Below are 15,562 nucleotides of genomic sequence, written 5' to 3' on the forward strand. Positions count from 1 at the left end.
GATAAGACCCCACCATGCATTAACCCATCCCCCCCCCAACCCTAACAAGCAAATAAAATTTAACTTATACACATCACCAGTATTACATAAAAATTTATAAAATGCATTATCGATGCATTTAAATAATCCATTGTAACATATCTTCCTTATTTTATTTAGGTTATAACACTATTAGAAAATCACTAATATGTGATAGATGTCCCATCAAAATTTGGCTCATTGGTAAGGGATTTGCTACGAAAAATTGTTGAAAACGTTGTCGACGAATCAACTTCTCATGGATTCTATGTAAAATTTCCATTAGAAATTATTTTCTTCATCCCAATTTATATGACTCGCTTTCCTTTTTAGTCAATCCCGGAAAGAATGACACATTTTTATATTTAGTAACAATTTTTAACTTTAAATGCCTATTTTACCCTTAATGAAAGGCTACACAAACATTTATAATTTATTTTAGACCACAAATTTTCTTTCTTTCTGAAAGTCCGTTCCAAGTCAAACTACATCATATAAATTGAGATGAAAAAAGTAACTTTCTGATAGTATCAGATAGACTAAGATTCAATTTCGAATAATGTGACACCATTTGACTTGATATAAAGTTCAAAAGCGAAAAAAAAAACTTTTCAAACTTGCGATCAGAATAATTGTCGGTTAATAAAAGTTATTCTCTTATCTAACTTGTATAAAGAAAGGAAGACAAAGACATGGACATGAAGAATTAATGTACAGTTGGAATTTCTTGTTTAGTGTATGTTTTGATTTGGACATCCTAAGTTCTTTTTTTCATCATCTAAATATTTGTTAAATACTGTACAATTATTCTGACTTAACAGCAAAGGCAACTAGCAATTTGCATTATATAACAAACTATTTGTCTTTCACCAACCATCTTCTTCTTCTTTCATCAACTCTCAAAGAAAAAAAACAATCTTTGACAAAATAATAATAATAATAATGAGGTATAGAATGGAAAGATTTGTGTTACTTCCATTTTCTGTGGGTTGCATCTCTGAATCAAGTGTTGCAATTGGTCATCAGCAGCATAAAAGTTCAAGCCTTCATCAATCCAACTTAATTCCCACAAGTTTGTTTTCTCTTTCTTTCTCTGTTATGTTTATCTCGTTTAAAAGTTTAAGTTGTTATATGACATAATAGTATGAGTTTTATTTTCTTTAATTATATTTTCAACGCGCTAGCTAGATTCCTTGTGTGTTGTTCAGATTCTTTTTAATGAACCAAACACGTGAAAATTCCTTTCCGATAATGACTGATGGTGAAACTCAAAAACCTTTATTTATTTCTAATCTCATCGAAAAGTTTAATTTGTTAGAGTACTTTTAGACGAGAATAAAAAAATTTATTTTATTAATCATGTTTTTGATAAATGAGCTTCTTAACATGCTACTTTGGTTTATTATTTTATGAGCTAAACACGAAAATTCGTTTTGATGATGAGTTAACGCCTCGAACATGCTCTAATATATATCATGTTGAATTGTATGACCATTTCATTATTTACTTGTATTGTTAAGATCATTTCATTAAGCTTACGTGGCAGTGAGACTCGAATAGAGAGGATCTTTATCTGCTATGACATCATGTTTAGTTTTATAATCATCTCATCTAAAAGTTTAACCTGTTAGATTCTTAGAGAGAATGGACGACTTTTATTTTCATATTTATGTTTTCAATTCACTAGATCCCTCACGTGTTAGCCCAATTCTTTTTTATCAGTTAAACATGTGAAAAATTGTTTTTATAACGAGTTGGCAGCGAAATTCTAAAAAATGACCTCTGCCTGTTTTGATATCATATTAAATTGTGTAATTATGCCATCTAAAAGTTTAAACGGTTAAATCAGGAAGCCTAGAAGAAGAGAAGGAAGATGAGGAAGATGATGAGAAAAACTTGGAGGGTGAAAATTTGAAGAACTCATTGGCCCTTCCCAAATTTCAGAGGCTTTTTAAGAATTTCAAGAACTTGTCTCACATATTTGGTGAGTTCTCCTCAATACTTTTTCTTAGTATAATATAACAAATTATATAATATAACAATAAAGTCAAAATCAAACTAACAAGATTTAACAATTGAAAAATAAAAATTATCCTGATTCTATTAGTGGTGTTGGGAGATGTGGCATATTATAGCTCAGCTGGAGAGTTGCCCACACCTTCACTTGAGTGGTGAGGATTCGAATTCCTTTTATATTCTTCCTCTTCCCCATCCAACTAAAAAAACTAGTGGAGATTAATTAACTCATCTACCATGGATCATAATGAATAAATATTTTTGGCCAACCAGTCAATTATGTAACTTTTTTTTTGTGTGTGTCAAATAGTGGACAAGGACCAAATGGAAGAAGAAGAGGAAGAAATGGGGATGGAAATAGGATTACCAACAGATGTGAAGCATGTAACACACATTGGAATAGATGGTGATGAAGCTACTTCATTAATCCTTAATTCAACAAGGACTAATTGGGATTATCTTAATCTCAATGCCCCTAATCATGATTTACTCACTCAATTCTCTTCTAATTTCCCTTTTGCCAATATGGCTAATCACTCCCCTAATCACACATCCATGGCTACTTCCTCTTAATTAATATTGTAAAATTCTACTTAATACTTTTGGATGTTACCAAAAGTAATTGTACTATGATGATTACTTGCTTATATAGTTTGTTGAGTGTGAGGAAAAAATTCCAAATGTATATTTTCTCCTCCTCTTTTTCTTTTTTACTTTACTAAAAAACAAATGAGTTCATTATTATTATTATTGTTGTTGTTGTTGTTTGTGTAATCTCAGTAGGGGTGGATCTATAAATAGAAATTTCTGGCTCGACATAATTTAATAACTTTGATTCAAATTTTATATTTGTATTAAGAAAGTCACTTAATATATATGTATTCATGAGAAATGAAACTTAGTGATCCTAAATCGGCACCATATGGCATAAACTAATCAATAATCAAGTAAAAACCTAATATGTAAAATACGTTATGATTTAAAATTTATAAACTTGAAATTTTGAATTCGTCACTATATGTATGTGTGTCTGAATAATGAAGGAGAAGGAGGTACACTATAAAAATTACAAAAATTTTTAACAAAAAAAATATAACTATCATTGAAACGTCGGTAGAAATATATATTTTTTACGGAAAACTATGTAGACAAAATTCAGCTCATCAAATTTTGAAATGATTTTTTAATTTGGAATTTTTTAAAATAATAATAAAAAAAAGGTTTACAATTTTTTGGCGATTTTTTCGACATTAATGAATTATTATTTGGTGATTTTTTGTCTATGAATTGGTTGGTTAGATCTTGATGAGTTAAAAGTTCAAAACATTACACGTAGTTAATTAGATGTAGAATAGTGACTACAACTCCACTTTACATTTGAGTTCATTCGATATTCGTTTTAAAGCTGGATTAATTTAAATTTATATTGAGTAGCTTTATTTTAAGAAAAATCATTTCCTATAAAAGCGATTTCATTTGTCTCAGAGTTTTCGAAATCAAGATTCTGACCAAAGAGTGATGAGTAATGTAAATCATTTTGGCAAAATTATTCAATGTGAAAAAAAAATTAGATGTGGTATAAAGTAGTTGGGAAAATTCTTCAACGGGTTCCTAAATGGAATATTGAAGAAAAGAAAAAAGAATTCTTAAATAAATAATGAGAAAAAAATTAACATTCGTAATTATAAAATAAGAAATCAGACAATTTCTATCATAGTTCTATTCTCTCTCTTTTACTTGTTTTATAATTTTCTTAAATTTAGTTGTTAATCTTGCCTTTGAATTTTTTTGTAAATGTACAAAAAAACGACATGAAATAATATGTATAAGTAAATTGCCCAAATATTTCAAAAAATAAATAAAATAAAATGGTAATAGAATAGTTGGTAAATGATTGTGACATTGTTTTACTTTTCAACCTCTTGGAAAGCAACACGTGAGTATAAGGCATTTGCAAGTTTATATAAGAGTGATTAATTATAAAAGTTTTTGTGGTCAAAAAGGATTTAAGTTTTATATATTGATAATTTAAAGATCTTTTACGCTATTAAATTACATAAAGATGAGTTGTACATTAGAAAATATAGTAAATATATAAATTAGTAGTAAACAGAAAATAAATAATTTGTAATCATAAAACAATATAATTTTTTTTCAAACTATTCCAACTCTCATAGTATTTATCTGCAATATATATAAATTATAATAATAATATTTGATAATTTCTTATTTATCAAATATAAAAAACAAGTACCAAAATTGCTTTATTTTTCAGAAAAAAATTGTTCTCTTCACACCCCGAACACAACTTAATTGTATGAGAAACTTTCATCAATTTTTAAAATTTATTTCTAATCTGATGTTTGATATTCATATTGAGACGTCAATTAATTTGTTTTTGTATCACGTAAAATCATAAGTATGAGCTTCAAGCTATTTAGGATGGGAAGTGGCAAAAATGTGAAGTAGACATATTTGATTGTGAAAAATATTCAGATTTTGTGCTTGGTACGGAGAAAAATATTTTTCAAAAAATATTTCTAATTTTCCTATATTTGTAAAAAAAATATTTGATTTTTTTTCCCTGAAGAATGAGAAAAATTACTACTTTAATGGAAGTAGAGAAAATAAAGTGCATAAATAACGTTCCAAGTTCTTGTCTCTTGTCCACCCATCCAACCCTTGCTTGTTGACCATTACACCCCCGCCACCCTCGCCATCCGTATATGCCTCAAGATAATATATAAATATTTTTGGAATAATATTTTCTTACAAACGTAGCAAATACAAGAAAATACATAAGAAAAACTCATTTATTTTCCAAAAAAACATTTTCTAAGAAATTATTTTTCGTGGAAACATTTTCCTTCCTACCAAACACACTCAATTGAATATTGCTTTTTTTAAGGAGAACTACACTATCACCGACAAAAGAAAAACCTTTTGGGAAATTAGTAAATAGAGAATAGAAGATTTTAAAAAGAATTTGGGGGAATAAATATTCTAATATATTTTCTATAATTATGAATAAGAAGAATATTATATTCTTAAACCAACTAATTCATAGTCTCTCTTACGCCTTCATCTTTAATAATTTTTCTAGTTATCATTTTATCTACACTGTAACTTTATAGTGTAGGTAAAATAAATTTATTTAAGCAATAGAGGTTGATATAGAGATCTGACATCGCTATTAATATTAAAGTTGTATTAATTAAATCGTGGCAATTTAATATTGTTAGTGGTGCAATTTATTATTGTTTGCGTTATATTTCAACTGATTTAAGGATAGTTCATTTGAGTTTGAGAGATAGAAATCTAGCCGCTGGAGATTTTCTTGAGTATTGAAGAAAATAATCTTATTGACTTTATTATTCAGGGATGGCAATGAGGCAGGACGAGGTGGGTTGAATTCAATCTGTAAATTTTTTAAACCACCTCACTCCGTCCTCCATAACAATATTTTTCATTTTCAACCCCCCGCCCCATATAGACCCGTCTCGTATAAATTTTTATGTTTTTTTCTATTTTTAATTAAGTTTACTATGAAAAATAAAATTCATAATTTTTTCCCCGCTAATTAACACCTCAACGACTAATTAATTGTTTTTAGTTAACATTTCAACAATTGTTTCTTAATCGATAATTAACCTCTGTCTAGTTTATTTTTTATTTTTAAAAGGAGAAGTTAAAATTAAAGTCAAAATTTAATATAAAAAATTTATATCTTTGATTTTTACTAATTACAAAAATTTAATTTTCTTCGGATTCTTATTAGATATCTTAAACCTGCCTAAATCCGCAATCTGCCCCGCCCACATTAATTTTGATAATAATTAATTCAACCCGACTCGCATCCGCCCCGCATAACTCTAAACCCGTCCCGCCCCACCTCGCCTAACTCTAAACCTGCCTTGTACCTGGTGCATTGCCACCCCTATTCAAATTCATGGAAAATTTGGACCGTTTCACATAGTTTAGAGTAAATTTTATCCTTTTCACTTGTGAAAAAAGGCAAACATATTATAAAGACTATGTCGTTACTCGTTAGTCATAAAAGCAAATATATCCTATTTCTTAATGATAAGGATATATTTTATCCACATATTAATGTAGAACAAATTCAAATCAACTCGCAAAATCCAAAAGCAAATTTAAACCTTTGTCAATCATTTTATGTTAATGTATTCTGTCAACCAAGAACTATAATTAATTTGGTTCTAAATTAAAACATTTTTAATAGTTAATTTTGATTACATTATTCCATTTTCTTTTCCCTCTTTTTTTTCTTCTTGTTGAAGTGAAAAGACATTATAGGTAAGTGATATTGACATGTTTTTCCTTTTCAACCTCTTTGAAGACAACACATAAGAAGGACTCATATTTTTCCTTCAAACAATTTTTACCTTTACTTTTCAGACAGAGATACCTAAATAAATTAAGAGAGAAAAAAAAGGATATGATGAAAATTGAAATATTTAAATGTAATTTTATATTCCACTATAAGAATAAAACTAATATTACGATAGAAACCACTAAAATATTTACGAAATTAACTAATATTCCTCAAATTGAATATAGAATAAAATTAACCTCAAACTCTATTTTAAAATTATTGTTCTTGTTCCACGTATCAACGACCCGTTATATAGTATTATATCAAATTTTGTTTTCCTACATGCCACAAGAATATGATCTAGATCTATTTGTTCTTCAATAAATGTTGTGGCCTAGTGGAGTTGATGCATTATTGCTTTATGGTCATTGTGTACTGTTCCATATAGAAGATATTTTATTAAGTTATTTACTATTTGAATATAAGAAAATGATCCAACAAAAAATATATTTGTTATCAAAGGAAGTCTTTTTTTACTCATTTTCTATAATTTAATAAGTAAATAAAAAATAATATTTTAAAAATATTTATTTATAATTTAGACAAATACACATAATTTTTCGTGTTTTATTCGAAATTGACCAACTTTCTATTAGACTTTTGTTTTAATCATACTCTTGGTAGAAGATAATTTTATTTCTTTGATCTTAATGAAACTCCAAACTCCAATTCATTAATAATATTAAACTATAGTCTAAAGTTAAATGTTAAATTAGACTCCGTTTACTTGAAAATTTTGGACACGTGAAGTTCACCAATTTCGCGGTGGACCGTTGATGACAATGACAAATACTAGATAATTTGCTAGCTATAATGGTATAAACAAATTAAAATTTTAACACATAGTAAAAATTGAACAATTTCTAGGGCATAATTCCAATCAACTATTGAATCATGTGCACACATTTTTATGTCATTCTTCTATTATTAAAAAAAAAGTCGATATGGAGGTTGGTGCAACTTTGGTTGTTGAGTAGGTCCCAAATAAATTGGTATTAGAATCTGTTTGAATTAACTTTAAAAATATATTTTTTACGTGATTTTTAAAAGTTAAGTTTTTGAAAATATTTTATTCCACTTTTATGAAGTTTCATATTTTATAGATGAAGCTTCATGATAATATTAAAAGTTTATGATAATTATTATTATTTTTATCTCAATTATGTTTTAGTTCATCACAAAAAATAATATCTTTTTTATACTTAATAATTTTTCGATTCATATAATAGTAAAGAAAGGCTTCTCTATGTCTTGTTAGTGTACACACAATTTCTTTCTATTTGAGATTATTGTTAAAGTAAAATCTTTATAAATGTATATGTTGGGGACTCGAAAAAAATATTCATTTATCGATAAATAAATATTTATTATTTTAAGAGTATTTTACAGTATATGCCATAAGAAAGAAAAAAATATTTGAATTAAGAATTTTAAAAGTTTAAATCTAGGAAACTAAAAAGTATAGTCTTTGCATATTTATTCTTTAAATCTAGGAAAGTTAAACGAATTTAGTGAAGTTTAATATTTCTAATTGTATTCATGCATATAGAATATGAAGAGATTTTATGTTAACTATAAAAAGAAAAAAGTTAGATGAGATTAATTTTGATTTTGGTGGAAAGAAAAAACAATCAGCTATAGAATCATATTTTAAAAAGAAATAGTTATTGGTCTGGTATTATTGACTGATTAAATATATATAAATTCTTGATATATTCTACTAATTATTATTTTATATTTTTCTTGGCCTTTAATACTTTATTTTTAATTATCATCTAATGCATTTAGCTAGAATATTACTTTAATATAACTGACCCAAGTCGATCGGAAAAAATATTTATTTAACGAGATTATTACTTTATCAAATATTACTTTATCGATGTTTTACTCTATATGGATCAATTAATCTATCATTGTTCAGATTGTATTATTTAATTTTAGAACATTTATTGTAGTGTGAAGTTACTCCACACCTGATCATATTGACAAAATAAAAATGAACTACAATAACAACAATATATTCAAATTTAAATTTTCATGGACATAAATTTTTATAACTTATTGTAAAATAATAAATTTAATTTTTTTAAAAAAATTATGTGTTTAATTGAACACTTCTATAAATTAGGACAAAAAATATTTTTTTAATTACATAAACCAAAAAGTGACTATTTGTAATTTTTATATGGTTGGGGTTGTTGGATCTTGGATCAAAATTTCCACGCCGTGGATTGCTGCTGCTTGCTCTTGTTGTTATTGTTAGAGTTTGTATAATATTTAATTAATAATAAAAATTTATGTTGAGATAAATTTATATTGTCAATCAAATATAATATATTAACATAATCTTAAAATATATTTCATCTCATTTTATTTAATTTGAGATTATTTTGTTTCATGTCTTACGCGGAATAAATTAATCACAAAATTATAATTTAAAAATAATTTAGTCTTCAAATCAAAATAACCCCTTACATTATGTTTGGGTCGTTATTAATTACGTATTATTTGTATGTACTCCATCATCATACAACAATAATTTAAATAACAAACCTACTAGAAAAGTAGGGTACAAGATATAATTATTATGAAAAGATAGGATAACGAATAAAATATAATTATTGAATAATAAGTAAAGATAAAATAATAAAAAAATTATTAAAATAACGACGTGATTATATCAAATCGATCGCTACACAAAATAACATTTTTTATCGTTATCTAACAATGAATTTATATGATAAGATATAATAAAATTTAAGTAATAATCAAAATAAATATTATATTAAAATTAAGAATACAATACAATATACCAACAAGAGTTGTAGTGGAGTGATAAATATTCTTAATTCTTAATCAAGAGGTTTCAGATTTGAGTACCCTTGGGTACGAAGTCGCCTAATACCTCCCAATATGAGACTTTTCAGTGCGAATCCGAATTTAGTCTAATTCTAATATGGGTACTGAATATCGGGTGAGAAACCAAAATATTATTTAAAAAAATACAATACAATACAATAAAATACAGTATAACCACAGGATATAACAACTATCCAAACAAGGTGTTATAGTGGTACCCAACTACCAACTCACCAACTTTTTTTTTCAATTTTTCTACTTTATATCCTCCTAACCTCAATTCTCTACTTGCCCCCCCTCTGTACCAATTACCACCAAGCTGCTTCAACTATAAAAAAGCTGCAATCTTTTTTCAAGATTCTTGCCAAATCTTGAACAGCAAATTTTACTAATCCAACACCGCCATTTTCCTTTTTTCAAGAAAATGAAGGTAATTGAAAAGATTCAAGAAGCAGCCAAGACTGATAAAGTGATATTTTCCTTTGAATTTTTCCCACCCAAAACTGATGATGGGGTTGAAAATCTGTTTGAAAGAATGGAAAGGATGGTTGCTCATAGCCCATCTTTTTGTGATATAACATGGGGTGCTGGTGGTTCAACAGCAGATCTGACACTTGAGATTGTTAATAGGATGCAAAATATGGTGTGTGTTGAATCTATGATGCATTTGACATGTACAAATATGCCTGTTCAAAAGATTGATCATGCTCTTGATACTATTAAGGCTAATGGTATTCAAAATGTTCTTGCTCTTCGTGGTGATCCTCCTCATGGTCAAGATAAGTTTGTTCAGGTTGAAGGTGGATTTGCTTGTGCTCTGGATCTGGTAAATTTGTAACTCTGTTTTTGGTTTTTTTGAATCTTGGATCTTGTTTTGTCTATTGTGATATAGTAATTGTTTGAATTGTGTGACAATCTCATTTAGACTGAATGGATATGGAGACACTTAAAGTTGACACGATTTTTCGATTTGACACTTTATCTAAGACATGTTCCTGTTGAACACTCAACCTAAACACATTTGTAGTTGCTTGATTATGTTATGCTTCAATATGTCCCTTCACATGTTGGCCTGATTCTCGGACCTGATTCATCCAAATGTTTTTTTGCTTTTTGGGTGGAGATGAGATTTGAAATTAGGATCAATTACGAGCTCTGATACCATGTTAAATTGTGCAGCCACCTCATTTAAAAGTTTAAGCTTTTATACATTATGTTATGGTTGATGTGATATTTGTGGTAGCAATTAGAGAGAAGACACTTGTAGTTACTTAATTATGTTACGTCTCAACATGCCCCTTTACGTGTTGGCCTGATATTTGGACCGTGACTTATAGAAATATGTTTTGGTTTTGGGTGGTGATGAGATTTGAACTCAAAGACAAGTTGCTTGCTTTGATACCTTGTTAAATTGGGAACCACCTCGTTTAAAAGGTTAAGCAAAAACATTATGTTATGGCTGGTAAAATATTTGTGCTTATAATTAAGAGAACACGCTTTTAGTTAATTAATTATAGTATGCCTGAACATGTCAGTTATGTGTTTGCCAGATTTGTTGACCTATCTTATCGCAATATGTTTTGCTTTATGGATGGCGATGAGATTTGAACTCAAAAACAAGTTACTTGCTCTGATACCTTGTTAAATTGTGCGACCACCTTGTTTAAAAGGTTAAGCTTTTAGATTGTTTAAAAGGTTAAGCTTTTAGACGTTATGTTATGGTTGGTGCGATATTTGTGATAGTAGTTAGAGAGAGCACACTTTTAGTTACTTAATTATATTATGTCTTAACATATCCTTTTATGTGTTGGCCTGATTTATGGACCCAACTTATTGAAATAGTTTTTACTTTTTCGGCGTCAATGAGATTTGAACTCAAGATCAGCTGCTTGCTTTGATACCACGTTAAATTGTGCGACCACCTTGTATAAATGTTTAAGCTTTTAGACATTTATGTTATGGCTGGTGTAGTGCAAGTATGGGGTTGTTTACTTGATAAATAAAAATGTTATGGCTGGTGCAATATTTGTGGTTGTAGTTAGAGAGAACATACTTTTAATTACTTAGTCATATTATGTCTCTACATTTCGCTTCACGTGTCGGCCTGATTTATTGGACCCAACTTATTGAAATATTTTTTGCTTTTTCGGTGTCGATCAGATTTGAGCTCAGGACTAGTTGCTTGGTCTGATACTATGTTAAATTGTGCAACCAGCTCATGTAAAAGTTTAAGTATTTAGAGATTATGTTTTGGCTGGTGCAATATTTGTGTTAGTATTAATTGATTTTCTTTTTGGGTTTAGGTGAAGCATATGCGTGCCAAGTATGGGGATTACTTTGGGATAACTGTTGCAGGTTATCCAGGTTGGTGGCTACTACATCTTGGGCTTTGCGTTATTTCTTTGGACAAATATGGACCATGATTTACTTATACCACATTAGGTTTTGAAGCAGAAACAAGTTCTCCTTTTTCTGTTGTTTGTGTGCTGTTACTGAATACTAATTTAATTCTTTGTCAGAGGCACATCCTGATGTTATTCCTGCTAATGGAATAGCTACAAAAGAGATATATGAAAATGACCTTGCTTACCTTAAAAAAAAGGTAGTCTATTCCCAGCATTATGTTTTTCATACGATGGATGTAATGTTTGTTGTATTAATCTGGCATCAGAGGGAATATTTTATGTTGCTTTTGATTCGTTTACGAGTTTGAGGTACTTTTGTTAACCTGTATTCTACAGGTTGATGCTGGAGCTGATGTTATTATAACTCAACTCTTCTACGATACTGATATTTTCCTCAAATTTGTCAATGATTGCCGCCAAATTGGAATTAATTGCCCAATCGTTCCGGGTATCATGCCCATTAACAATTATAAGGGCTTCTTGCGCATGACTGGATTTTGCAAGACTAAGGTATTATCCCCATATTCTGGAGTAGAGACCTTACCTCTGTGTTTATTTACACATTAGCTTGTGTGCCAATGTATTGCGTCCCTCCTATTGCCTATTGGTATGCCTTGTAACCCCAAAACTATTGTGATGTTATATTACCCAAAATTCAGTCAAGTACCATTAAGTTGGTGCCTTTATATCTTCAGTTTTAATGTTACACTCTCTCAATGTTGTGATTGTGTGCTTAAGTCTTCCCCAATCACGCTGCATGTACCACATCATTCCATTTTTCATCAAAGCATGCGGCCACCTTGTACCCCTTCCCTATTGATTCAGAGGATTTGACAATGTGCAACACCTAAACATGCTAATTGGAAGCTGAACCCCGCTTTTACTACATATGTTCTGTCAAAAAAAATTCTTGATCTTTCTTATTTGTTAAATATGTTAATTCAGTTGTTCACATTTTGAGTCTGTTTCTACAGGGTCGTGCACTTGTGCTTTCCTTGTTATTGTGTTTTACATTCAGTAAATGATGTTGCTGATTAAGACATAGTTGTTCATATTTGATGCTTAAAGGTTGATTAGCAGCTCTTGCCTCGTAGTCACTCAGTTTTCTTTAATTATGTTGTAGATTCCAGAAGAGATAATGGCTGCCTTGGAACCTATTAAGGACAACGAAGAGGCTGTCAAAGCCTATGGAATTCACCTTGGAACTGAAATGTGCAAAAAGATTTTAGCCACTGGCATTAAGACCTTGCATCTTTATACATTGAACATGGAGAAATCAGCATTGGCCATTTTGATGGTTTATTCTCTTACCTTTGAACTTTCTACTTCAAAATTTATGAAACGCATCATTATCTATAATATAGGCAAGAATTCACCTTACAATCGTGTGATGTCTTGGATATGCAGAATCTTGGATTGATCGAGGAGTCCAAAATTTCTAGGCCATTGCCTTGGAGACGTCCTGCAAATGTTTTCCGTGTTAAGGAAGATGTTCGTCCTATATTCTGGTATGTAGAGATGTGAATTGATGTCTGAGTACAACTCTCATGTTGTGATGATAATCTGATCTGTTCATTGTTTTAGTTTCTCGTTCTTCGAGTTTTGTTGTTTCTTATACATTAGTTATCGTATTATTTAGCTTTTGTTATTGTTCCTTTCTTTCAGCATGTTATGTAGTGTTTTCCTTGTTATTTGCCATGTTTTTTTTTCCACTTTTGTATTTTCTGTGTCCAAAACTATGAATTGCTTTCCTTTTCTTTTTTTGAGCCGAGGGACCATCGAAAACAACCTCTCTACCTTCACAAAGGTAGGGGTAAGGTCTGCGTACACACTACCCTCCCCAGACCCCACTTGTGGGATTACACTGGGTTTGTTGTTGTTGTTGTAATCTGATCTGTCATTGTCAATGATTGGTAGGGCGAATCGTCCAAAGAGCTACATCTCAAGGACCATAGGTTGGGATGAATACCCACATGGTAGATGGAGCAATGCTCAAAATCCATCATATGGAGCACTTACCGACTATCAGGTAATTGCAACTTGTTCTGTTCGTATAAATGCCTCCGGGGAATAATTAGTTAAATCACTTGTGAATAAATATCTGAAAAGTTGTTTTTAGGACTTTTGGTACATTTGTTATCTGTGACATAGCTTCTTTTGGACCTCTACAGTTCATGCGTGCACGTTCAAGAGATAAGAAGCTTCAAGAAGAATGGGCTGTGGCTTTGAATAGCGTGGAAGATATCTACGAGGTATGATTTTCAGATACAGTTCATTTCTTGTCAAAACCAAATAATGGTTCCGAAGGCTTGGTACTAACAGAATTTTCACATCAGAGATTCAAGGACTACTGTCTTGGAAAGCTGAGAAGCTGCCCGTGGTCTGAATTAGATGGTCTTCAGCCAGAAACAAAGATCATAAACGAAAAGTTGGGTCATGTCAACACCAAAGGTTTCCTGACTATTAACAGCCAACCAGCAGTTAATGCTGAGAAGTCCGACTCTCCTTCTGTTGGTAAGTTTGGTTCCTAATCCTTCCAGTTACACACAATCGCAATCGTTTTTCTTCTTTTACTTTCAAATGAAGCTTTTATATTTTTTTCCCCGGTTATAACGACCTTTTCATTGACCAGCTTATTGACCTTTTTCTGCAGGATGGGGTGGTCCTGGCGGATATGTTTATCAAAAGGCTTACTTGGAGTTCTTCTGCTCTCAGGAGAAGTTGAACACCCTTGTTGAAAAATGCAAGTCTTTCCCTTATCTAACTTACATGGCTGTAAACAAGGAAGGAAACTGGATCTCCAACGTCAACCAAACTGACGTTAATGCTGTGACATGGGGAGTTTTCCCAGCTAAGGAAATTATACAACCGACTGTTGTTGATCCTGCTAGCTTCATGGTATGGAAGGACGAGGCATTTGAAATCTGGTCAAGAGGATGGGCTCAATTATACCCAGAGACTGATCCATCAAGAAAATTTCTTGAACAAGTATGTATTTCTTCTTCATACACCTTTACTTTCTTCGTGTCTCGAGTCTTCGATTTAACAATCTATTCCTTGTTTTCTTAAGGTCTTTGGAATCAAGAAGAAAGATTGATTTTTTGAGATAATAAATATTAGTTGAATGACCATCTGAGAAATCAACCTTGCGTTTGACCTTATCTTTTTCTTTCAAATCCATGTTTCTTTTTAAAATCAAATTGGTTCAGTACTCATCTTTTTCAACTTCAACCAAATATTGTCCGAATGCCTTTGTGTTATGTAGTTGCTCTTGTACTTACCGATAAATATGTCTTTTTTTTGTTTTTTCGTTACAGATTCAGAACAGTTACTTCTTGGTCAGCCTCGTCGATAACGATTACATCAATGGTGATTTGTTTTCCATCTTCAAAGATATCTGAAATTAAGCAAAACAACTCAGATTCTCATCCTTTATGGTCCCAAGAATTTTTACTTGATGTTGTTATTATTATTTATTAATTATTGTTGTTCTATGGTCTTGTAATAGGAATAATTTTAAGGGATTTGTTCCCTTCAATTATTATTTTTTCCTCTTCAAATCTGTTGTATGTTGCTTTAAGGCTTCAATCTTTACAAATTTATAAGCAAACATCCTTCCATGCCCTCTTGTTCTAAGTGCAATAATTTATGGGTGAGTTTCACATTTGGTCTGGTTGGTTAAAAATAATTATATTTGCTAGTATATTAAAGATGTATATTTTATGTAAATTATACGTTCTTTGTTACAGATTTTAGTCATTTAGTACGTATAGTTGTATATCTTTTTAAATTTTATAACTAATTAATGAGTTTGAATATATTTGAATGATTAAGATCTATATAACACTCAACACTAACCACTAATGCT

At 30.1% G+C, this 15,562-nt stretch overlaps 2 protein-coding genes across 2 annotated transcripts; both read left to right on the forward strand.

Annotated features, from left to right (window-relative positions):
- The first annotated feature begins 902 nt into the window (after positions 1 to 902).
- On the forward strand, positions 903 to 2,845 carry LOC129886170 (CRIB domain-containing protein RIC4-like). The gene is made up of 3 exons (XM_055960748.1): positions 903 to 1,090; positions 1,868 to 2,002; positions 2,345 to 2,845. Exons 1-3 carry the CDS (start codon positions 961 to 963, stop codon positions 2,605 to 2,607), a joined length of 528 nt encoding a protein of 175 aa, XP_055816723.1. The 5' UTR covers positions 903 to 960; the 3' UTR covers positions 2,608 to 2,845.
- Positions 2,846 to 9,570: 6,725 nt separating this feature from the next.
- On the forward strand, positions 9,571 to 15,315 carry LOC129898745 (probable methylenetetrahydrofolate reductase (NADH)). Its single transcript, XM_055973404.1, has 11 exons — positions 9,571 to 10,115; positions 11,593 to 11,653; positions 11,809 to 11,891; positions 12,031 to 12,204; positions 12,818 to 12,991; positions 13,102 to 13,202; positions 13,612 to 13,723; positions 13,866 to 13,946; positions 14,031 to 14,208; positions 14,348 to 14,682; positions 15,012 to 15,315. The coding sequence occupies exons 1-11, from the start codon at positions 9,714 to 9,716 to the stop codon at positions 15,093 to 15,095; spliced, it is 1,785 nt and encodes a 594-aa protein (XP_055829379.1). The 5' UTR covers positions 9,571 to 9,713; the 3' UTR covers positions 15,096 to 15,315.
- Positions 15,316 to 15,562: the final 247 nt, after the last annotated feature.

The sequence above is a fragment of the Solanum dulcamara genome, chromosome 1 (genome assembly GCF_947179165.1).
Source record: "Solanum dulcamara chromosome 1, daSolDulc1.2, whole genome shotgun sequence".
NCBI lineage: Eukaryota > Viridiplantae > Streptophyta > Magnoliopsida > Solanales > Solanaceae > Solanum > Solanum dulcamara.